This window comes from Lissotriton vulgaris, chromosome 3_1 (genome assembly GCF_964263255.1).
Source record: "Lissotriton vulgaris chromosome 3_1, aLisVul1.2, whole genome shotgun sequence".
NCBI lineage: Eukaryota > Metazoa > Chordata > Amphibia > Caudata > Salamandridae > Lissotriton > Lissotriton vulgaris.
Window position 1 is genome coordinate 554,406,851 of NC_141689.1, and position 25,651 is coordinate 554,432,501.

Consider the following 25,651-nt stretch of genomic DNA (forward strand, 5'->3'; position numbering starts at 1 on the left):
AACAAATTTTTACAGCAAACCAAACGCTCACTGACGGTAATCACGTTAGGAATGCCTGTCACCATCCCACAACAATCTTCATTATTTAAAAGTAAATAACTCCCGTTCGCCAGTAATGTGAATGTTGGAATGATAGCAGGTGCTGGTGTACCTTTCAAAATACAGGCCAAATTTGGCTCGTTCTGGTTACAAGAGCCATGCAATTGGATATTCCTGCACACCAATGAGTGATCAGGTGTTGTAGTGCAATCCTCACCATTCAAGTAAACCTCTTTTCCCTCCCTAAAGCATCTATAGGTAAATGGTAGCGACCAAGTTTCATGGAGATAAGCAGTGCCCAGAGGTTCATATCTGCCAATTGCATAGTACTTCATGCAGGCCTCGAATTTGAAAAGGGGAAAAGGTAGAGTTATTAACCCGTGGATAATCAACGTTGCCAAATTGGTCTCAGCCACAGAAAATGGTAATGGTTCTAACTTTTCAATGTGTAAAAGTTGCATCTTTCATTGACCTAAAACGTTGCTTTTCAGTCAAATTAAACGGGGCAAATAATGATGACGTATTCATGTAGTGCCACTGCACTTTTCCTGCTTTCAAGGTTTGTAAAGTCCATGCAAACTGCATAATAGAGCGCAATTGATTTTGACCATGGTACAAAACAGACACTTCATCTTGCACAATATCAACAACAGACGACACAATGTTATCTAACGTGTAAATGCTGGAAGAAAGCGTGTTAATGCTGTTATCTAAACTGCTAGCACTTTTTCTAAATTTGCTTGATCTATAGCTCTGATGCGGGAAGCCGCCTCAATTTGGGACAGTTTCCAAACTTCGTTGTAAATAGCATATATCCATCTTTTAGATCTGCCAGAAGCTGGGCCTTTCATAAAATCATTCAGATCAACATCGTCAGTCAATTTAGATAAATGCTGCTTAACTGACGCCAAAGTGGAATGTTTGAGCCAACTCTGACATAATTTTCCTACATAATAGGTAGTCACAGAATGGCCACTTTCAAAATGGGGATCCACCCTGACCTGCGTGTAGCCTGGAGCTAAACCCAGAAAACAATGCTGGCAAGAATCAGCACTTTGGTGCCACAGCAACCAACCCTTAGGATCCAAACTGGATATGTTAAAGGAAGAATTCAGTAACAGAGTCTGTAATTCTCTGATGGAAAACTTGATATTATTATTCCAACCGGAATATTCTTCTAATTCAGGAAAAGAAGGAGCATTTCATTTTTTTGTAGTAGCCAATCCAAAGCAAGTTGTTTGTGAAATTGTAGAAATCAAAAACAACATATGGTTCGGATTGAGGCATGCACGATGCAAAGACTCAGTGCCTTGCACTTGCCAACTTTTAGAACCCCAAACAGATTTAAGATCAATAGTATCTTTCCACAGTTCGTAGCCTCCAACGGCCAGTTGGTCTAAAAAGGACTTTGAATACAATAATTTTGTGTGGGTAAGTCTAACCTTAGAAGCGGACTTCTCAGTCATTTTAAAATAAAATGCTTTGGGATTTGACTGATTAAAATCAGTAAAATAAGAGAACCTCTTTAACAAAGAAGTGGAACTGCCTTGTACAGGAGCGGGACAATATTCCCACTGGGTATAATTAACAGTATTCCTCCTGGTATTTGCTTTATGCAGGTAGTGATTGCCAAAATGTTGATAACAAAACAAATCCCCATAACTTGCGGAATCTAGATACAAATCTTCAGCATCAAAGGCAGCATAATATTTCAAATCAGAAAAAAAAGCTTCTACGGCCTGAACATCCCAATCATCAGAACGTATATATTTTGTTTAATTACATCCCCCAGAGAAACTCTTAGGACATTTGGGACATTTATAACCTCAGTGGGCCCATGGATTTGAAATCTAATAGCATCCCACACAGTCCCATCTAAGACGGGCCAAGCAGTGATATTAACAAAGGCCATGTCCCTCTTCAATTTGTGTGATGAGGAATGTGGAGCCAATGTTCCATTAATATGTCGAATGCATGTTCTTTCTTCAACATAGTGTCCGTTGACAAGGCGGAAAAAATACACCACAAATCCAATAGACATGAACAGGCAAATTAAAAAAAGCACCAACCAAATGTAGGTTCATGGAGGAATCAAAAAATGTTTTTTAAACAGTGTTGTGAGAACAGAAATCTTGGAAGGGGTCTTCGATGTGTGAGAGTCAGTGTCAAATGAAAATCTGTATTCTGTAGCCAAACAAGTTTCCAAATCAGGCATCGATAAGTCAGTGGGGTAAGTATATTCAGTCCCTTCAAGGTGAGCACCAGGCAGTGAACTCAATGAAGGACTTGAACTGCAGGCATCTCGAGGGTAACATCAGGCCCGGGGTTAGGACCCGGGGCCAAAACAGAATTTTCTCAAAATTGATGGACATGAGACTGCCGGAGTCATACTAAGAAGAATCGGCCACTCTGTGTAGTTTGACATTGGCAATGGAGATATACCTTTTATCTTTATGACCTGGAAGTGGTGGTAAAATGACTGTTCTTGTGCCCTTCACGCCAAGCACTGGAACCGGAGCTCGATATAAAGGACCAAACTCCTTCTTGTTTTCTATCTTCTCTCGAACCAGTTCTCCAACTTAAGGTAGTTAGCCAACCCTAGCTGTCAAAGACTGCTTTCAATCTTGGTTCATTCGTTCCACAACACTATTACCCTCAGGTCTGTATGGAGACGAAAACTTGACTTGGACCCCCAATGAAATCATGGCATCCCTATACGCCTTAGAGGCTAAAGCAGGACCCTGATCCGAATGGAAGGTGCCACAGGCAAAAATTACTACAAAGACACGCAAGTCTCTTATGACAGTTCGTGAATCAGCGCTGCGGTGTGGCCACACCCACACAAAGCGTGTGCATGAATCAACTGCTACTAAGATGTACTTATACGCATTATCAGAAGAAAAAGGACCGCAGTGATCTAAGTAAACACAACCAAGTGGTTTATTAGAAATGTACAACTGTGTCTGGGGCGGACGCGCAGCAGTTGAAGGTTTAATCTGCTGGCAAATGTCACATTGAAGGACATAATCATTCGTCTGTTTGCACAGTCCCCGCCACCAGAAACGTTGTTGTAACTGAGATACAGTAGCCAAAACGCCGGCATGCGCAGACACAACACCTTCATGGGCAGCTGTAATCAGTGTGGACCTGCGGTCCGCGTTGGGAATTAACCTTTCACCAACATCCGTTATTTTCACATAAGGAACTTTATCAGTACTTAAGTGGTATGAATACTTTGAAGGGAACCCCTTAGGATATTTACTTCCCTTCTCAGTCGCGGCTACAGCCTCCAAGATATCACCATCAATCTTACTCTTGGAACGTGTAACTGCTGCAACCAAATATGTCGATACTGCTGATTTTGCGGCCTCATCGGCCAAAGAATTGCCAACAGCGTGAACTCCCACGCGCTGATGACCGAGAGTGTGAATTACATACACGAGTGGCAACTGCTCTTTAAGCTCAGCCACTCCGACCCAGATCATTTTATGTTTTATTGTGCTACCTTTGGAGTCACAAAAATCATTCTGAATCCAAAATAACAGGCTCTCATTGTAAGACTGGACACAGTAGTAAGAATCACTCACAATAAGAGTCGTCACACTAGGATCAGCATACTCCAATGCAAGCATCAGAGCATGGAGCTCTGCCAATTGTGCGGTACAGTCCCCTAAAGTCTGCGTGTGCATGACTTGGACTTGAATTAATCATTCACCATGGTACCCACCACAATGGCGCAAGCTGAGGCGTATGCGTGCTTAGACCCATGCACAACTTGCACTGAACCATCAGTATATATGATACAATGGAAATCCTCCAAAGGTCGCATAGTCAATGGCGCAGGATGAACAAATTCATACTGCAAAAACTCTTGTGACTGTAAGGAGGCATAAAAAATAAACATGACATCCGGAGATGTCAAAGATGCTGCCCATTGTATCCAGTGAGGGTGCACAGCCTTAGAATTTGGTACACTGGCCTTCGTTACTGCCTCTAGTGCAGGATACGAGGTAACAACCAACATGCGTTTTCCCTGCGACAGTGCACATTACTTAAGAATCACCATTTGCACTGCTGTCAAAACTTTTTCCACAGTGGAAAACCGTATTTCTGCCGAAGTGTACAAGTGTGACTTGTAAGCAATAGGTACTGTGTCTCCTTCGTTAAAAGTAAGGTGAGTGAAACTCACCGCCCCAGGGATGATTCTTATCACCAGGTTGGTGTGGTTATCACGAGTCAGGAAGAATTTAGATTCTAGAAGATCAGCCTGCAAAGATTGCAACATGGCTGAATGTTCAGGCAGCCAGCACTATTTGGTGAAAGTAGGTTGTATCAAAGCATACAAAGGCTTGATACGCTGGGCATATTCGGGAATATAAGTACACCCAAAGTTAAAAAATCCCAGCAAGGACTGTCATTTTTTCAGAGTTGTAGGAGCGCACAGCTGTGCGCATTTCTCCAAGAAGTGAGGAGCCAATCCTCGACCTTCATTGTTGAGCTCGTAGCCCAGGAACAACACTGTGTACTCTGCAATGTGAGACTTAGGAAAGTTGAATTTGTAACCCAAGTCCGCAAAGTTACAAATTATGCGGTTAACGCGACACAGATGCGCCCAGATTTCGCCGTCTGTGAGATAGATGTCATCCACATACGAACACGCATCTGGGTCAACTCTCTCTAAGAGAGAGACGATACGGGCAGCAAACACACCTGGACTATTCTTATAGCCCATAGCCAGGCGTTTAAATTGACGACGTTTGCCGCCACAAGTGAAACTGGTCCATTGGGAACTTAAACCATCCAAATTGTTGGCAAAAACTGTTGGATATGTCAAGTGTGGTTTTAAACCATTTTTACACAAGACCATCCACTAGAGCAGAGCAGTGGGTATTCTTTACTGCACAGGTACGGCAATGCGAGTTCAAATGCCGGTAATCCAATACCAAACGGTACGAACCGTCTGGCTTGGTCACAGTAAAAAGTGGGTTATTCATTGGCAACACGCAAGTTTCAATTACACCTTGATATTCAAATTGTTCAAGGATTTCCGCAACAGAAGCCTTAGCTTCACGTCGGATGGGATATTGAGGTTGAGGCTGTGGCATAGACCGTAAGAGAATCTCGTGGTGAGTGGAAAATGTATCCCCACCACAGTGCGTACGGTACAGAGGCGGTGCAAGGGCTTTAGCCCACTCTTCTGCAAAATTCAGCACATGCTCCTTCGAGACTGTGTGCGTGAAACTAGGGAGGATTACCTCCTCCCCTCTCGGAGCTGCGAGGACATAAGGTGGGGGCCAGTCAGGCTCCGCTAACAAAATGTCATAGGTAGTTGTAAGATTTTCCCAAAATACCCCTTTTGTGGTACGTTGTATGTCACCTTCAATTAAAAGGACTATTTCATAAAGTCTATCAGTGGGAGCTACACTGGTATCAGCTGTCTCCACAACAACATATTGGTCAGTCGCTGTCACCTTCAGTAGTGGACGCAGGGCCTCTCGCACTATGGTAATCTCCGCTGCGCTGTCCAACAACGTCAGCGCCCATGTCTGATTCCGAAGCTGCGTTCTCACTATCTGTGGCATATCTCGCTGTTAAAGCGGCAGCTTACTTTTTTTCTGAAATTGGGGTCTTTTCTGTGAAGAATTGTCCTGCTTGCCTTTTCCGTCTTTTGGGCGGGGCTGGTCGCGAGTCTACTGGCCACCCCGACCTCTGCCGCCGCCTCCACCACCGGCCGAGCGTTGATCAGGAACCTGAAATCTATCAGGCAACTTAATCGTAGAGCGGTCGCGCAAATCATAAACGCGCTCAGTAGACGCAGGCACTGGTGATGGAGTACGGGACTCCTGTTTCTGTTGCTGTTTCCCCTGTTTTTTATTTCTGTTCCAATTTTTCTTTGGAGCTGTGGGTTGAACGTCTGTTTCAGACTTCGCACCCTGGGTTTGCTTCTTATGTTTAGCAGTAAAGGGCTTGACACCTAAACTATTGCGATAATGGTTTTATACGGAGCCATAATAATTCTCGGTAACTGTCGGGGTTTGTCGGCATCGGGGACATCGCGTAAGGCATTAGCAACTTGAAAGTTCACTGCATCTTCCTTTACATTAGAAAGGACAAGATCGGCTACTACATCAAACGTGCCAACGATTTTCATTCCCAATTCAACCGCAGCCTCAGGTCCGTGTTCGTCCTGAACACGCTTAATGACCGTTGGAAGGACAGCCATTGACGGAGTGCCGAAGCAACTTGTGTACACGGCCGCAAAAATCCTACCCCATGACTCAGTCACCGGCTTCTGGTACCAAATCCTTGGGTAAACTAATTGTAAGAATCCTGTGTTTCTCTACGGGACTCGAATTAGGAAAAACTGCCTCCGGCTGGTCAAATTTCTCGGCAAGCCAAAAAGGCATATCATCCTTATCTTGGGGACGCTTGCCCATCACTGCATTGACCATCACGGGACTAAGCTTCATTCCGCTCGGTCCAGCTGGAAGAGCCGCAACACCAGGGGCCTGCCCTGCAAATGGCGGGTAACATATTGAACTAGGGCCTGAATGACACTAATAGAAGAGTCATATAGGGTCCGTAACTCATCCATGGGGATCTGCCCCGCACGAGGATGCGGGGTGAATCCAGCCAAAACCGGCCAGGAAGCGCCTGGAATGGACAAAGGACCCAATCTAGCCGCCGTTACACTGTGGGGAAGGGCGCCATCAAACCAAACACAGTGCTGCCATGCAGAAATCTGAATCTCCTGTGTCCTATAAGGGACATATTCCCTGGGCACGGCTGTGTGAGTGTAAGTGTGAAAAACCTGCGTAGCCACTTCTACTGCAGAAAACGTCACCCAAGATTAGAATATCTCAAACGGGTAAGCAACCTCAGCACTTACAACCAAAATCACTGCCATGCCCTCCATACCAACATTGAATGCTTGCAAATGATTACGAACTGCAAAGCGACTATGTTGTGTTATAACAATGTCAGCCATAGTGACACAAGAAAAAGCGACAATGTAAAACTTAGTAGCACAACTGGGTAGTAATTCAAAAGGAAACCGTTTGTAAAGATTCAAGCTTGAAAAGACCTATGTAACTATAGGAAGGTTTGTCCGGCACCACTGTTATCCGGAAACAATAGCGAAGGGGTTAAGTAATGAATGAAGTACTACTCAAGTGAATACACAAAAAAGTGCCTAAGGGTCATAACAGATAATGCTTGGTGCTCAAAACACGACGAAATGTACTAGAGAACACAAAAGGGTTAGGGAAAAAGTGCAAGCAACCTTTAAACCCAGGGGTTGTTCAGGATACCCATCAGTAACCGTCCTGTACCGTTCTTTTCATCATTTGGGCTTCCTTTCATTCTCTGTCAAAGATCATCGCCACAAAGGGGCAGATTATACATATCCCGTAGATTTAGTATGGGCGAAGATAAAGTGAACTACACAGAATAGAAATGTTACAGGTTACTGTGTTTGCAGTGCGAATAGTGTAGTGAGGAAGGGTAACTCGTGTGTGATAGTTAGAATTGGAGAAAAATGAGAGAAAGAAACAATTTAATAATATCTCTAATTTTGCCAAATATTAAAAACAGTGAAACATAGCAGTTTGCAACAAATATCTGCTATTATCTAGTTAATGGTCGACATGTTTCAGCAGATTGAGTGACAACTAGTGTCTTCTGCTTTCATCAGGACCTGTAGATAGGTTTTTAAATAGCCACTGCAATATTATAGAAGTGAGAAAATCACATCTATTAATCAAAAAAACATATCACCCGATTTACTAGGTGTAGTTTCTTTCCACCTCCTAGCGTAGGAGCTATGCTGGAGTTGATTGATTGTCGTAGGAAATGAGCTCAAAGAAAAAAGAGAAAGAAAATACACAGAAAACTGATCATAGGCAACATCTCAATAAATGTTCAGTTCCATGTTACCTGTGTCATTGTGTGAATTTGAAGGGTGACTGATACATTCTTCAGGATACCCTATTACTCTTACCTATCGTGTAGGAGGGGTGGACCTCACCTGGCTGCGGCTCAGGTACAGTGGGCACCGCGCTAAAAATGAAGAAGAAGGTAGGGAAAAGGGTGTAACAGATTTCTCCAATATCTCCACACCCTAATCTCTACTTGGTGCGTCTGTGTTTAGAAAAAAAGGCACAATCACTCCCGAGAAACCAATCGGTTAAACATGTTTGAAAACAATGGTGCTAGTTCTGACTAACGTAGCTCAAAGCCACATCCATTCTACCATGTATTAAAAGCTGCGTCTTGTTGATATGCCTAACGCATAAGACTGACGCTGGTGGCATTTTTTGTTTGCTGTCTCAAGGAAAGATTCCGACATGCGGACAACAGGGTGATGATGCTTGGATTATAAAGAAGTGCTCAACTTTTAGCCATCGTCTTGCAATGAAAGTCACCATAGCGATAGCTACCGTGTGCGCGCCCTGCAGCGTGTCTCAAGTACCCAGGGTGTAGTCTACTGTGTTATGTAGCAGACTCTCAGTACTAAGACAGAGAGCCACCCGCAAACCATTACACAGCTACGACGTCGCATATAACCCGTATGTTTTGCAACAAGCTCGCAGAACAAAGGAGCCGCCCTCAGGCCGTTACAAAGCTGCTCTACACAGAAGGCTATGAGCTCGCCTACGAGGGAATACTATAGCGCAAGCAACCCATCTGGATTCCCACCAGCCTACCTCTCCGTCTGTACTCCGTGCCGTCATCCAAGCCAACTCGGGGAGGTGGCTGATAGGGGCCATGGTGTTGTTTTTAAAGACTGGGTCCACGTATGCGTGATGCATACAGACCGTAATCATGTGACATTAAGCCAAAAACCTGTGAGTACTCTGCTCATGGGAGTTGTAGTTTGAAATCTATGCCAAGTCAGTTCGGGATAACGGAGCCGGCAGAATGATTGCTGTCGGAACCCTATAATCAGTCGTCTAGAAGGAGGGAGAGAGATCAGTCGATCAGACGGGCACAAATTGCCACCCAAAACAAGGGAGGAAGGTCCAGTGTCAGCTTGTGCCCGCGCGAGTCACACGTTCAACAAAGGAGAATGCTGAACTGTTCCTAAAGAAGATTAAACAAACTGGCGTGACCGTAGGTGCTTGTCTTACACCTTTGGGCATCCATTATGTTGGACGTGTTTGCCTCACACACCCGAAAGGGTGTCATGCTTCATCATAGGCGTTGCTCCTCGTCGGGGAGGCGGTGCAATCCCCGACGGGCTCACCTCAAAGAGGGGCTCTTTGGCGGAGATCTTTTTGTCCAACAGCCTATTGGTGAAGTGCGGGCATGTGGGTCAGGGCAGTAAGTTTCCTGAAGAAAAAGTGTTTAAAATGTAGCAGGGGGTGCCGGAAAACACTTTATTCTGGGGGTCCCCCTACTGCAGTTAAAAGAGTGGAACTAGCTCGCTGGGTGACGGCAGATTAGGTAGCGTAACCCTAGACGAGACTAGAGTGAGGGTTGGTCAACATGTTTCTCGCCTGGGAAATTTCCCGGGATTCGTCAGGACCTAGTAAAGGTGAAGTTTAAAAGAAAAGAAAGAAAAACATGCTGGTGTCATGTGTTTCGTGTAGTTTTACCTCAGGGGTTAATCCTATGCCTAAACAATGGAGAAAAAAGGAACAAGGTTAAACATATTTAACATTCTCTTGTAAAGGTATAAACAGTCACAGCCAAGACAACAACAAAGTGCAGTGAAGTAGTGGCAGTGTGGGGATATTCACACGACCAAAAACATGCCAGTGTTGTCGTCGGGTGTAGTGTATAGTGAACACTCTTCCACACTTTGTACGTGATGGGACTAGTGTGGTGTGAATTTAAAACCAGTGTTATTAAAAAGCCGCAGCAGCAATCTCAAGGAGAATATCATGGCTATGGAGGTGTGAGAGCCAACAGTGGTGGTGGTATGATGTTGACTCACAACTCACCTAATGGTCTTGGACTAATTACCACCTGAGTAGTCGGCGGGTCGGTACAACGGGGTTGTGCCTACAGTTCTGGCTGAGGGAGAGGAAGGAACTGTTAGCTTGGGAAGGTACAAGTCAAAGCAACCCCTAAAAGAGGTCAAGGATGTGTTGACTCCGGCACTGAGTTTTGCCAGGGGTTGGATAGGAGGGGACTGTCTTACCTCAAGCTTCCCGTGTCCGTCCGGAATCACCTACCCATCACCGCCGAGCTCGAATAGGTAAAGACGCTCGGGGGCGTGTACTATTTATTGGTGACCGCGTCATAGGGTTGCGCCAGTGGACGCCCACTGTGTGGATCACGTGTTAACTGGTGGGGTGGTGACGGCCATAGTTAAGTGGTGGTAATTGGAGTTGAACTATGGAGCCAGACTTCATTGTGTCAATAATACTAAAGGTACGTAGGGCAGGCAGAAAAACTCACAGGGAGTGGTAGAAGGATTGTAGTATACAGCATAGAAATGAAAAGGTTATTGTAAAACCAGATGGTAGATGGACGAGACAGACAGTGGCTAGTTTATAGCGAGTGCCAGGGAATATCTTCATTGAGTCCTTGTTTATCTGTAGAGAGACGGTGGACCCACCTTTGTTCTTTTCGGAAAAGGGCATTCTTGGGGCAGTTAGTGCTGGATTCAAGTACCACCCACCGAATTGAGTCTGCGTTGTGGTTATTTTCCACATAGTGCTTACACATTTTGGTGTGGGTTTTCTTACACCGAAAATTGCTGCGGTGTTCAATGATTCGTGTTTTGATTGGGCGGGTTGTCATCCCAATGTATTGAAGACCGCATGGGCATGTTAGCATATATGTGCAGTTGGTGGTGTTGCAATTAGTGTGGCCCCGGATTTCCCACTTGAAGGTTTCAGAAAGTTGGATTGTTTTTTGGGGTGTGGTGTATTTACATACCCCGCAAGTGCCGCATGGGTAATGGCCGGTGACGGGAGGTAAATTCCATAGGGTTTGCTGGGTGCATATCTTTGTCGTTTTAGGTCTAGTGTTAATGAGAATGTCTTTCACGTTTTGTGACCTTTTGAATGCGAACCTGGGTTGTTCAAAGTTTATATCACCTGTGTTGAGGATCCCCCATTGGCGTTTGATTGTGCTCTTGATTCTGTTAGATATGGGGGTAAAAGTAGTGACGCAGGTGATAGGCTGGTTCTCGGTAGGTGTTTTTTCCCGTCTCTCCAGTAGGGCTTCTCTGTTATTGTTTCTGGCCCGTTTGTTAGCTTTAGCGACCTCTCTTTTCGGGCAACCTCTGTCAAGTAGATACCTAGACAGGATAGTGGATTCTTTTTTGTAGTCTGCAACATCACTGCAATTCCGCCTGATCCGGAGAAATTGCCCGAAGGGTAAATTAGAGCGTAAAGCTTTAGGGTGGTGGCTTTCGTAATGTAGCAAGCTATTACGATCTGTGGGCTTCCTGAACATTGTGGTGTTAATTCTGCCCTCCAGCAATTTTATCGTCAGGTCAAGGAAGGCAATCTCATTCGCTGAGGAAGACATCGTAAAATGTAGGTATGGGTTGAGTGTATTAACCCATTCAAAGAAAGCCTCATGCGAATTGGGTGGGCCCGTCCATAGGATGAGGATATCGTCTATGAAACGTCTCCACATTTTGATATTGTCTGAGAAGGGATTCGATTGATAGTGTATGTGTTTCTCTTCAAAGTCGGCCATGTACAGACATGCCACTGACGGGGCAAAAGTGCTGCCCATCGAAGTCCCTTGGGTCTGATGAAAATATTTGCCCTTGAACTCAAAGAAATTTTCCGTGAGCGCCAGGGTGGCACATTCCATGATAAATTAAGGTGGGGTGTTAGAGTTCCACTCCTCCAGTCCCAGTCGTGCCTCAATTACCTCTAGTGTGGCCCTCTGGGGGATGTTGGTATAGAGGGCCTCAACGTCTAGAGTAACCAGGAGATCAATGTGCCCCATGTCTTGGAGTGAGTTCAAAAGGCGCAAGACATCGGTGGTGTCCTGGATGTAGGAGGGAATGCGTTTCACAAGCGGTTGCAAAAAGTGATCGCAAAACTGCGAGAGTGGTTCCAATACAGAATCAATACCTGAGACTATAGGTCTCCCAGGGACTGGTCTAGTTCCCTTATGAATTTTGGGCAGCATGTAGAAATATGGCACCCTTGGATCTTTTTTCATAAGGAATTCTGCCTCCTTCTTGCTGATCCATTGCTCGCATTCTGCAGTCTCCACTAAGCCTGTGATAGTAGTTTGTAGGCGTGGGGTGGGATCACTGGGAATGGGAGTATAATACCGTTGGTCATTCAGTTGCCTTGAACATTCTAGTTCATAATCTGTAGTGTTCATCAGAACTGTGGCGCCTCCCTTGTCAGCTTGTTTTATAGTGATCAGGGGGTCGTCTGACAGTGATTTCAACACCTCCATCTCTTTGCGGGAAATATTGAAGTGTTTAGTTTGTCGATCTAGTGCATCGATGTCTTTGAGTACTGCTTGCTCAAATGTTAGAACCTCATTAGGAACCATCCCATTGTGGGGTGTGAAGGTAGATGGGTTGTGTAGGCCCGAGTCTTCTGTTGGTTCACAGGGCCTACCTTCAAAGAAAGCCTTGAGTCTTACTTTTCTAAAGAAAGACTGAATTTCCCTGGTCTGGTTGAATAGGTCAATTCTGGGTGTGGGAACAAAACCAAGTCCTTTTTGAAGGACTTGTTCCTCGCTTTCTGTAAGGAGGCGATCTGAAAGGTTGACGACAAGGCTCATTTTGGTCCTGACCTGTTCGTGCTCCTTGTGTCCATCCCCTGGGGGCGTGTGTCCGCCCATTGCACTCTCTTCTCTGAGGCGTTGCCTCGCTTTCGCCCGCGCCCTCTGCCCCAGCCTCTGCCTAAAAAAGGGGGGCGTGCAGAACCTTGAGGTGCCAAGAAGGGTGGGTATTGTGGAGCAAAGGGTGGTTGAAATTGTGGAAATTGCGGGTATTGCCAAAACGGGGGGCCCATGGGTTGCCCCTGTTGGGGGAAGTTGGGGAAGTTATGGAAGTTCTGTTGCCCCCGACCCCTACCTCTTTTAGCCCTCTGTGGCATGTTGGGCATTTCATTTTCGTCGCTGTTCTCGGATCCACTGTTTGAACCCCTCCTGGATGAGGTTGCACTCGAGTCCGAGTTATAATTGGTTCCTGGGGGGACATAGTCTTCTTTGAGGTAAGGATAGACCTTTTCTTTGGAAAACCTTTTTATGTCTTTTTGGAGTTTTGCCACTTTTTGGTTCATGAGGTACTCTTTATGTTCTGCCATTTCTTTATTCAATTCGGCCCATTTGGTCTTGAAACCTGTGTTCTGAGCCGCAGTTTTCAAAGCAGCCTCGGCCGCTTGAATGCGGACTAGGAGGGCATCTGCTAGTCGTTTTGCAGTATTCACGATGAGGATAAGAAGGTCATGGGTGCACTTCCACGACACTTGAGACCACTCAACTTTAAACTGTCCATCTTCCCAGAAAATTCTGGGGAAGTTCTTAACTATCAGGCCATTAGGAGCAATTTTGGCTTTGAAGTATTCAGCCATCATCGTCCCGTGTATTGTGATTCTTATCCATTCCCGTTTGAGATCTGCCAAGGATTGCCAATCAGTAGTATTGCTCACTGAGGCTGTCTCTACGTCTATACCGAAGAGTGATGGAGTTCTCATAATTGCCGCTGCGTCTTCTTCCCCGAAACTTAGTCCTTGACCTTCCATATTGGTGGAGTCAAGAGACGTGTTCCTGGTCGAAGAGGGATCCTTCAAATGAAGGGTGGTAGAGAGGACTGAGAAGAAAGGTAAGATACCCACTAGGGGGTATAGTGCGTGACTAACCAGTATGGTATAAAAGTCACTGAGGTGGGGGATATGAATAATCTAACCCGCCAGGAATGAGCTCCCACGGTTCGCACCGTGCATAAGCAGTCATCAAGAAGGAGGGAGAGAGATCAGTCGATCAGACGGGCACAAATTACCACCCAAAACAAGGGAGGAAGGTCCAGTGTCAGCTTGTGCCCGTGCGAGTCACACGTTCAACAAAGGAGAATGCTGAACTGTTCCTAAAGAAGATTAAACAAACTGGCGTGACCGTAGGTGCTTGTCTTACACCTTTGGGCATCCATTATGTTGGACGTGTTTGCCTCACACACCCGAAAGGGTGTCATGCTTAATCATAGGCGTTGCTCCTCGTCGGGGAGGCGGTGCAATCCCCGACGGGTTCACCTCAGAGAGGGGCTCTTTGGCGGAGATCTTTTTGTCCAACAGCCTATTGGTGAAGTGCGGGTATGTGGGTCAGGGCAGTAAGTTTCCTGAAGAAAAAGTGTTTAAAATGTAGCAGGGGGTGCCGGAAAACACTTTATTCTGGGGGTCCCCCTACTGCAGTTAAAAGAGTGGAACTAGCTCGCTGGGTGACGGCAGATTAGGTAGCGTAACCCTAGACGAGACTAGAGTGAGGGTTGGTCAACATGTTTCTCGCCTGGGAAATTTCCCTCGATTCGTCAGGACCTAGTGAAGGTGAAGTTTAAAAGAAAAGAAAGAAAAACATGCTGGTGTCATGCGTTTCGTGTAGTTTTACCTCAGGGGTTAATCCTATGCCTAAACAATGGAGAAAAAAGGAACAAGGTTAAACATATTTAACATTCTCTTGTAAAGGTATAAACGGTCACAGCCAAGACAACAACAAAGTGCAGTGAAGTAGTGGCAGTGTGGGGATATTCACACGACCAAAAACATGCCAGTGTTGTCGTCGGGTGTAGTGTAAAGTGAACACTCTTCCACACTTTGTACGTGAAGGGACTAGTGTGGTGTGAATTTAAAACCAGTTTTATTAAAAAGCCGCAGCAGCAATCTCAAGGAGAATATCATGGCTATGGAGGTGTGAGAGCCAACAGTGGTGGTGGTATGATGTTGACTCGCAACTCACCTAATGGTCTTGGACTAATTACCACCTGAGTAGTCGGCGGGTCGGTACAATGGGGTTGTGCCTACAGTTCTGGCTGAGGGAGAGGAAGGAACTGTTAGCTTGGGAAGGTACAAGTCAAAGCAACCCCTAAAAGAGGTCAAGGATGTGTTGACTCCGGCACTGAGTTTTGCCAGGGGTTGGATAGGAGGGGACTGTCTTACCTCAAGCTTCCCGTGTCCGTCCGGAATCACCTACCCATCACCGCCGAGCTCGAATAGGTAAAGACGCTCGGGCGTGTACTATTTATAGGTGACCGCGTCATAGGGTTGCGCCAGTGGACGCCCACTGTGTGGATCACGTGTTAACTGGTGGGGTGGTGACGGCCATAGTTAAGTGGTGGTAATTAGAGTTGAACTATGGAGCCAGACTTCAATGTGTCAATAATACTAAAGGTATGTAGGGCAGGCAGAAAAACTCACAGGGAGTGGTATAAGGATTGTAGTATACAGCATAGAAATGAAAAGGTTATTGTAAAACCAGATGGTAGATGGACGAGACAGACAGTGGCTAGTTTATAGCGAGTGCCAGGGAATATCTTCATTGAGTCCTTGTTTATCTGTAGAGAGGCGGTGGACCCACCTTTGTTCTTTTCGGAAAAGGGCATTCTTGGGGCAGTTAGGGCTGGATTCAAGTACCACCCACCGAATTGAGTCTGCGTTGTGGTTATTTTCCACATAGTGCTTACACATTTTGGTGTGGGTTTTCTTACACCGAAAATTGCTGCGGTGTTCAATGATTCGTGTTTTGATTGGGCGGGTTGTCATCCCAATGTATTGAAGACCGCATGGGCATGTTAGCATATATATGCAGTTGGTGGTGTTGCAATTAGTGTGGCCCCGGATTTCCCACTTGAAGGTTTCAGAAAGTTGGATTGTTTTTTGGGGTGTGGTGTATTTACATACCCCGCAAGTGCCGCATGGGTAATGGCCGGTGACGGGAGGTAAATTCCATAGGGTCTGCTGGGTGCATTTCTTTGTCGTTTTAGGTCTAGTGTTAATGAGAATGTCTTTCACGTTTTGTGACCTTTTGAATGCGAACCTGGGTTGTTCAAAGTTTATATCACCTGTGTTGAGTATCTCCCAGTGGCATTTGATTGTGCTCTTGATTCCGTTAGATATGGGGGTAAAAGTAGTGACGCAGGTGATAGGCTGGTTCTCGGTAGATGTTTTTTCCCGTCTCTCGAGTAGGGCTTCTCTGTTATTGTTTCTGGCCCGTTTGTTAGCTTTAGCGACCTCTCTTTTCGGGTAAACTCTGACAAGTAGATTCCTAGACAGGATGGTGGACTCTTTTTTGTAGTCTGCAACATCACTGCAATTCCGCCTGATCCGGAGAAATTGCCCGAAGGGTAAATTAGAGCGTAAAGCTTTAGGGTGGTGGCTTTCGTAATGTAGCAAGCTATTACGATCTGTGGGCTTCCTGAACATTGTGGTGTTAATTCTGCCCTCCAGCAATTTTATCGTCAGGTCAAGGAAAGCAATCTCATTCGCTGAGGAAGACATAGTAAAATGTAGGTATGGGTTGAGTGTATTAACCCATTCAAAGAAAGCCTCATGCGAATTGGGTGGGCCCGTCCATAGGATGAGGATATCGTCTATGAAACGTCTCCACATTTTGATATTGTCTGAGAAGGGATTCGATTGGTGGTATATGTGTTTCTGTTCAAAGTCGGCCATGTACAGACATGCCACTGACGGGGCAAAAGTGCTGCCCATCGAAGTCCCTTGGGTCTGATGAAAATATTGGCCCTTGAACTCAAAGAAATTTTCCGTGAGCGCCAGGGTGGCACATTCCATGATAAATGAAGGTGGGGTGTTCGAGTTCCACTCCTCCAGTCCCAGTCGTGCCTCAATTACCTCTAGTGTGGCCCTCTGGGGGATGTTGGTATAGAGGGCCTCAACATCTAGAGTAACCAGGAGATCAATGTGCCCCATGTCTTGGAGTGAGTTCAAAAGGCGCAAGACATCGGTGGTGTCCTGGATGTAGGAGGGAATGCGTTTCACAAGCGGTTGCAAAAAGTGATCGCAAAACTGCGAGAGTGGTTCCAATACAGAATCAATACCTGAGACTATAGGTCTCCCAGGGACTGGTCTAGTTCCCTTATGAATTTTGGGCAGTATGTAGAAATATGGCACCCTCGGATCTTTTTTCATAAGGAATTCTGCCTCCTTCTTGCTGATCCATTGCTCGCATTCTGCAGTCTCCACTAAGCCTTTGATAGTAGTTTGTAGGCGTGGGGTGAGATCACTGGGAATGGGAGTATAATACCGTTGGTCATTCAGTTGCCTTGAACATTCTAGTTCATAATCTGTAGTGTTCATCAGAACTGTGGCGCCTCCCTTGTCAGCTTGTTTTATAGTGATCAGGGGGTCGTCTGACAGTGATTTCAACACCTCCATCTCTTTGCGGGAAATATTGGAGTGTTTAGTTTGTCGATCTAGTGCATTGATGTCTTTGAGTACTGCTTGCTCAAATGTTAAAACCTCATTAGGAACCATCCCATTGTGGGGTGTGAAGGTAGATGGGTTGTGTAGGCCCGAGTCTTCTGTTGGTTCACAGGGCCTACCTTCAAAGAAAGCCTTGAGTCTTACTTTTCTAAAGAAAGACTGAATTTCCCTGGTCTGGTTGAATAGGTCAATTCTGGGTGTGGGAACAAAACCAAGTCCTTTTTGAAGGACTTGTTCCTCGCTTTCTGTAAGGAGGCGATCTGAAAGGTTGACGACAAGGCTCATTTTGGTCCTGACCTGTTTGTGCTCCTTGTGTCCATCCCCTGGGGGCGTGTGTCCTCCCATTGCACTCTCTTCTCTGAGGCGTTGCCTCGCTTTCGCCCGCGCCCTCTGCCCCAGCCTCTGCCTAAAAAAGGGGGGCGTGCAGAACCTTGAGGTGCGAAGAAGGGTGAGTATTGTGGAGCGAAGGGTGGTTGAAATTGTGGAAATTGAGGGTATTGCCAAAACGGGGGGCCCATGGGTTGCCCCTGTTGGGGGAAGTTGGGGAAGTTATGGAAGTTCTGTTGCCCCCGACCCCTACCTCTTTTAGCCCTCGGTGGCATGTTGAGCATTTCATTTTCGTCGCTGTTCTCGGATCCACTGTTTGAACCCCTCCTGGATGAGGTTGCACTCAAATCCGAGTTATAATTGGTTCTTGGGGGGACATAGTCTTCTTTGAGGTAAGGATAGACCTTTTCTTTGGAAAACCTTTTTATGTCTTTTTGGAGTTTTGCCACTTTTTGGTTCATGAGGTACTCTTTATGTTCTGCCATTTCTTTATTCAATTCGGCCAATTTGGTCTTGAAACCTGTGTTCTGAGCCGCAGTTTTCAAAGCAGCCTCGGCCGCTTGAATGCGGACTAGGAGGGCATCTGCTAGTCGTTTTGCAGTATTCACGATGATGATAAAAAGGTCATGGGTGCACTTCCACGACACTTGAGACCACTCAACTTTAAACTGTCCATCTTCCCAGAAAATTCTGGGGAAGTTCTTAACTATCAGGCCATTAGGAGCAATTTTGGCTTTGAAGTATTCAGCCATCATCGTCCCGTGTATTGTGATTCTTATCCATTCACGTTTGAGATCTGCCAAGGATTGCCACTCAGTAGTATTGCTCACTGAGGCTGTCTCTACGTCTATACCGAAGAGTGATGGAGTTCTCATAATTGCCGCTGCGTCTTCTTCCCCGAAACTTAGTCCTTGACCTTCCTTATTGGTGGAGTCAAGAGACGTGTTCCTGGTCGAAGAGGGATCCTTCAAATGAAGGGTGGTAGAGAGGACTGAGAAGAAAGGTAAGATACCCACTAGGGGGTATAGTGCGTGACTAACCAGTATGGTTTAAAAATCACTGAGGTGGGGGATATGAATAATCTAACCCGCCAGGAATGAGCTCCCACGGTTCGCACCGTGCATAAGCAGTCGTCAAGAAGGAGGGAGAGAGATCAGTCGATCAGACGGGCACAAATTACCACCCAAAACAAGGGAGGAAGGTCCAGTGTCAGCTTGTGCCCGTGCGAGTCACACGTTCAACAAAGGAGAATGCTGAACTGTTCCTAAAGAAGATTAAACAAACTGGCGTGACCGTAGGTGCTTGTCTTACACCTTTGGGCATCCATTATGTTGGACGTGTTTGCCTCACACACCCGAAAGGGTGTCATGCTTCATCATAGGCGTTGCTCCTCGTCGGGGAGGCGGTGCAATCCCCGACGTGCTCACCTCAGAGAGGGGCTCTTTGGCGGAGATCTTTTTGTCCAACAGCCTATTGGTGAAGTGTGGGTATGTGGGTCAGGGCAGTAAGTTTCCTGAAGAAAAAGTGTTTAAAATGTAGCAGGGGGTGCCGGAAAACACTTTATTCTGGGGGTCCCCCTACTGCAGTTAAAAGAGTGGAACTAGCTCGCTGGGTGACGGCAGATTAGGTAGCGTAACCCTAGACGAGACAAGAGTGAGGGTTGGTCAACATGTTTCTCGCCTGGGAAATTTCCCGCGATTCGTCAGGACCTAGTGAAGGTGAAGTTTAAAAGAAAAGAAAGAAAAACATGCTGGTGTCATGCGTTTCGTGTAGTTTTACCTCAGGGGTTAATCCTATGCCTAAACAATGGAGAAAAAAGGAACAAGGTTAAACATATTTAACATTCTCTTGTAAAGGTATAAACGGTCACAGCCAAGACAACAACAAAGTGCAGTGAAGTAGTGGCAGTGTGGGGATATTCACACGACCAAAAACATGCCAGTGTTGTCGTCGGGTGTAGTGTATAGTGAACACTCTTCCACACTTTGTACGTGAAGGGACTAATCCTCATAAGCCGCACACTTCCATGTCTGCGTAGTACATGCAACCACGATCATGTGATAAGATGCCCCAATCACGTGTATGCTATGCTCATGGGAGTTGTAGTATTAGATATGTGCCAAGTCGTGCCTAGTAGCGAAATCGACAAAAAAATCAATCACTGCCGATGCCCCACGGTCCTTATGAGCTACATAACTATTGGTCAAACTGTGGGTATGTTTTTGGACTCGATAAATCAGCCTACAGCAAGAAGCCAGCGAGTAACACATTCACCCGCCGGTTGCTGAAGTATTGTGGGAGATGAAGTCCTAATGGTGTGTAAGTTCTTTTGTGAGCGTATCGAACATAAAAAAAGCATACCTGTGAATGACAGTCATGCTATGATCTGAGATGTTTCATGTGCATGCAATAGACAAGATCACCTCCTGACTGATTGCTGGTTAGTATTACCAGTGTGGTTAGTCGTACCAATTATGGAAAAATAGCACACTATTTCAAATTCATGTGTCAACAGATACTGTTCGTCCGCGGAGGGTCATCATATTTATTTGTCATACCAATGTCCCCTATTAGTGCGTATAGTGATTTCCATCAAGAAAAGAAATAATAATAGATCATATGAGGTGAGTCACTATATTTTATGACAGTCATCCCTCAGCCACTATCAATTGATTATGGAAGACAGACTCGATTGCGACAGTTAACTGGAGTAGTTGTGAGTCGTATAAAATACACTGCTCCTACATACACTGTCATTGATGGTTACGCCTATATATGGAGGGACTTGAAGAAGAGAACAAGGTGGTGCTATTCAAGGGCCCTTCACAGGGACATCCAAGAAATCTCTTCATTCAAGCCCGTCTTATCAGTGCCAAGTTTATATACTCTCTTTTTTGTTCCTTCTTTAGAAGGAATTTACTTATGTCAGAGGTATGTTCTGGGATGAATGGTTGCTCAATAACCGTCCATCTGAAATCTGTTGGGCCATGCTTTGCGATGAGGAAATGATTGCTCAATCTGGCGGCTTGTCTCGCACATCGTATTGTGCTCTTGTGTTCCGAGATCCGGATCTTAACTTTTCTTGTTGTCATGCCAATATATTTTAATTGGCATGGGCAGGTAATCATGTATATTAAGCGGTCGCTATTGCAGTTAGTAAACCTCCTCTGTTCCCAAGGGTGGTCAGTGCCAATATCAATGGAGTTAGATCTTGAAGTTTGGGGACAGGCAGCACAGATGCCGCATTGGTGGTGACCCATCACTGCTGTAAGATCCCAGAGTATGCCGACTGCCCTAGGTATTTTAGTTTTTGGTCGAGTATGGACCAATTTGTCCTTCAGGTTAGGTCCACGTTTGAAGGCAAAGAGCGGAGGTGGCAATGTATCCCCGCCAGTGTTTAAAATAGACCAGTGTCTTTTCTTAATTTTTTGTTCCTGGTTGGACCTAGTGTTAAATGTGTTTACAAAAGCGATCCGTTGGTTCTTCTCTTTTATTGTTGTTGGTTCTAGGAGTGCCTCTCTGTTATTATTCGCGGCCCGTTTACGAGATTGTCGTATCAGTTTCTTTGGGTATGACAACTAATAAAGCGAAGCAAGTAGTTGCGTGCCATTGGCTTCTTAAACAATTGTGCGGCCAAACCATTTGGAGTTGCAGTACTACTCAAGTGTCATGTAATAAGACCACCAATGTAAGGGTGCCATGTAGCAGGGATTCTGCTCATAAACAGAACAGTGCATAGAGACTTGGAACCTCAGTGAATTAGGGTGTACCAAAACTCACCTTAGTAGCCAAAATCCCCTACCAGACTAGCAATCAGTGTCTCATTGGTTCTTCCATACCCCCAATGATTAGAGAACCCAGAACATGGAAATTAGAATACCTCAGGCAATGTGGAACACATTAAAAAACACTCTTTCATTATACTCTCATACCAGTCCAAAACGGGGTGAAAATGAAGACACGTGCAAGTTTGAAATATTTATTTCTAATGCCGTGTTCTCAGGCGCAGTGTCTTATCTAATACAAGCAGACATATTATAAGTCACAAGATTATCAGCATAGATACAATTCCATAAAATACAAAGGGAGAAGGCATGTTAAAATGCTAAAAGAAGAAAGGCTATATTACACCTAGAAATCAACCTCCCTTGCTAGTAGGTTATTTTATATCTACAGAAGGTCTTGGGTTTACAAGGGCGGCCCCATACCTCTGGTCCTAGTAGAAATGGATCACATAATTTCCTACACCAGCTCTCTGCATGCGAATGTTCTCCAAAGTGTGTTTGCATGCCTGCGCAGTGCATTTATTAAATGCGCCAAATTCAGAGGTTGCCACAGCTGCATATATGTTATGTCTAGAACGTGCACTGATCAGACCGAACAACAACAACTGTGTTGAAATAACCTTGAAGGCCTCGGCACTCACTGTTCAGACAAAGCTTACCAAGCAAAGCTGCTACTATAGGAAAACATATTCTCGTGTGAAGCATAACAGTCTGCTAGACTCTAAACATATGTAATAATGTGTGCCGTGTGCAAAGGCAGCAGAAAGAAAAAATGGCGTTTAAACTTCTAATAAGCTCATGCTAACTTAACACAGCGTAAATGCAAGGCTCATCCCCATGACACTATCACTGGGCAGCAGTTCTGCCTTAAAAGGCAGCGGGTCACAGGTCTCGCAGTCAGGGATCACAAGGAATGTGATCAATCAGTCCCCTGAGACAATGGCCTCAGACCCGGGCCACGAAGGCGGGGGTCAGAGAAATCCGGATCAGCACCGGGAGGACAAGGCCTCGATCTGCACTACTCTTGTTGCTGCTACCTCTCCTCATTTTTGCGTTGGGCCTTGTCAGTCCGGCGGCAAAGTGGCCTTGGGGGGCGCGTGTAGAGCGCAACCAATCTGCCAGCCATCGGGTCAGAGACCCCATGTATTTCTGGTGGACCCGGTGAGGCTGGGGGTGCCCGCTTGCCGCAGGGTCATGGGCTACCGGGTGGTCATCAGCGACCAGCCTCGGTCTAGTGGCAAGTCGACCTCCACCCCCGGTCCACTCTCTCTCGCTCAGCACACTGCACACGGCTCGTTGAGGGCTGTGTCTTCTGCCGCCGGGACGGTGCAGGAATTCAATTGTCACCGATGACACTAGGATGTCCCGCGGGCCGATCTCCGTTTTCATCCACTCTCTCGGCAAACACGCAGCCCCCACCGCGGGGGCGGAGCAGTAATTTTAGTGCTTTGGTGCCGAGAGTCTCATTTTCACCTTGGGAGCCCTCAGTTGCAGCCAGAGCTCTGCTTAGGTGTAGACCGCCCCACAAATCCCATAGGAATCAGTAGGATACCGAAACCACCCTCGGATCTCTGTCCTCCCAGTAGGTACACGGGGTCAGCCTTTAACGGGCGGGCCTCCTCGCCGCCATATTAAAGTAGCTCCAAGAGTTTCTTCAATCGCACCCAGCAATCTCCCCAGCCTCTGCCAACGTTCTTAGGTCACCGGAGTACTGCCAGAGAGGGTACTGCAAGGCTAGAGGCACCCTAGTTGGGTACTTGGCTCTGGAGGAAATTAAGGATGTTGGCGATCCTAGAGAGATCGGGAGTACACTCAAAGTGCGACCGCCCTGTTTCCTTGCCAAGATACTGCTGTAGCCGTTCTTAAAGAAGTCTATGAAAAATGTGTGGGGATTTTTTGTTTTGGGCCCTCGCCCCCTTTTGTTTCCCAGCCCTGCTTGACGGATCCCTCAAACGTTCAATTCACAAACTAGGCATGAAAGAGCACTTTCTTGGAAAGTTTTGTGGTGATGCGTCAAACGGTGCAAAAGTTATTAGCAACACAAAACACGCATATGCTATGGAACCTGAAAAAAACTGAGGTTAAAGTAACGTTATAGTTAGGAATTGTAACTATATCATACTTGAAACCTTAGAAATGCACTGAAAAAAGCAAAGGTGAATGGGATGTTATACTTAGTTGAAAATGTCAGTTAAAACATACCATTATAAATTTTTAAAAAACACTGAAATTCACCTCTTAAAGTAAATATAACTCATGCCCTAAGTAACTAACACGCTCCCCCGCTATGTATATATAGTGTTGTCATCCATGATGTAATTTTAGATGTTGCAGTGATGTTATAAATGTGATAGAACATGTCATGAGTGATGTAATATGGCAGGTAATTAGCAGTGCATGATGAGGGTGCGAGGTATGGTTACTTTGGGGCAAGAGTTCTAGTTAGTTGAGAACCATAACTGTCGAATTTCATTGTTTTTTAACTGACATTTTCACCTAACTAGAACATCCCTTTACCTTTGTTTTTTTCACTGAATTTCTAAGGTGAGTTTTAATTTGAAGTAAGATATAATTACAATTCCTAATTATAGTGTCACTTTAATCGATGAACTTCTATGGGTTTTTTTAATGTAAAGAAAGATGCCCATCACCAAGTGTAGTGTGCAGATGGGTGCAGAGTCTTGCCTGTCCCAGGCCCTGTGCCCAATCCTCCGCTCTGTCCCAGTCGCGCACTGCGCTTTGTTTTAGCCATGCGCTATGTGGGGTTGGGTGCAGGGCCTCGCCATGGCATGGGGTTGGGCGCCCAGCAACTGCGAGCTGACTATGTGATGTATCAATATGCAGGGTATTATTTTAAGTAAGGTAGAACTACTTAATTTGTATCAAGCTCTTACATATTGTGAGGGTGCGTTTGGAGGGGACCATAAAGTTGTGCTTTTTAGGAATATTACTGAGACCGAGGAAACAACGAATGGAATTCCGAATGATAACAATGTGGGTAGTATTAAGATGACGCCGGACAGCCACACATTGGACTGCATCCTGGGACCCAGAGGTGAGGAATTGGAAAAAAGACATATTAGAATGGGCGCAAACAACACATTAGGCACATCGGCAGGGATGACAGGCAGACTTAGTAACTTGTGGAGAGATGATTACTAAGCTACTGCATCCTCCAAATAACAGAGCCCCGTGAATGTGTTTTTCGATCTTAATTTGTGGGACGGGATGGTGGAGTGTATATGTAGAGTTGTGTGTATGTATATATATATATATATATATATATATATATATATATATATATATACCATGTATTTCTTTGGAGTCAATGCCGCTTAATAGTTACTGCACTTTAATAAGCTTGAATTGTCAAGGACTAAAGATTTGGTTGCTCATGTAGCTTTATTTCATTAATTTGCAATGTTTTTCTAAAAATGCTAATAAGCTTCATTTTGTGTGTTTTACATTTGTTCTATTATTTGACAGGGAGTTCAGGCTACGACTGGGGAAGTTATTTTTGACAGTTTCCAAGATTCCAATCTGCGCACCGAATTGGAGAGCAGAATTTTACGGCTACAGCCAGTGGAAATTCTGATTCCATCAACATTATCTGAGAAGTCGGAAAGACTGATCAAGAGCATAACCTCAGCCAGGTAAGAATCTAATACTTAAATAGGGTTGTCTCGCTCTTACATTTGAAGATTATGCAAGTATAGAGTAGTGAGAACTAACGTCTTTATATTTTCGGAAATCCACAACAGTTTATTTTCATGTTTGCACATTTAAAGTGTGTTATTACACGGTACGATGTAGTAGTGATAGTGACATAATTTCCTTTTTTGGGTCACGTTATCCGTACTCGGCCTTTTAAAACCTATTTCTTAATGGTTATCAAAATATAATGCAGCTGCATACTGTATAGCAGGCCAATTTGCCCGAGGGTACATCAGAACCAGTACAGTTCTAGGAATCTCATCCCGATAGTGTTACACTTAGTGGTTGACTTTTGTAATTTATACATTGTATCCTTTTGTCAAGTGCAATATTACATCATAGTCTGTAACTGGGCAAAAGGCTTCTTTTCTTCAGAAAGGTGTTGAGAACAGCAATAGTTACTTTTAGTGTGTTGTGCTT

General features: G+C 45.3%; 1 protein-coding gene across 1 annotated transcript in view; it reads left to right on the forward strand.

Moving 5' to 3' along the window:
- The window catches only part of MSH3 (mutS homolog 3), a 2,089,876-nt gene that overhangs the window by 248,116 nt on the left and 1,816,109 nt on the right, over positions 1 to 25,651 (forward strand). Inside the window, exon 8 of the mRNA XM_086960834.1 lies at positions 25,004 to 25,170. Within this exon, the coding sequence (XP_086816960.1) occupies positions 25,004 to 25,170 (167 nt within the window). The remainder of the gene's footprint in view (positions 1 to 25,003; positions 25,171 to 25,651) is intronic.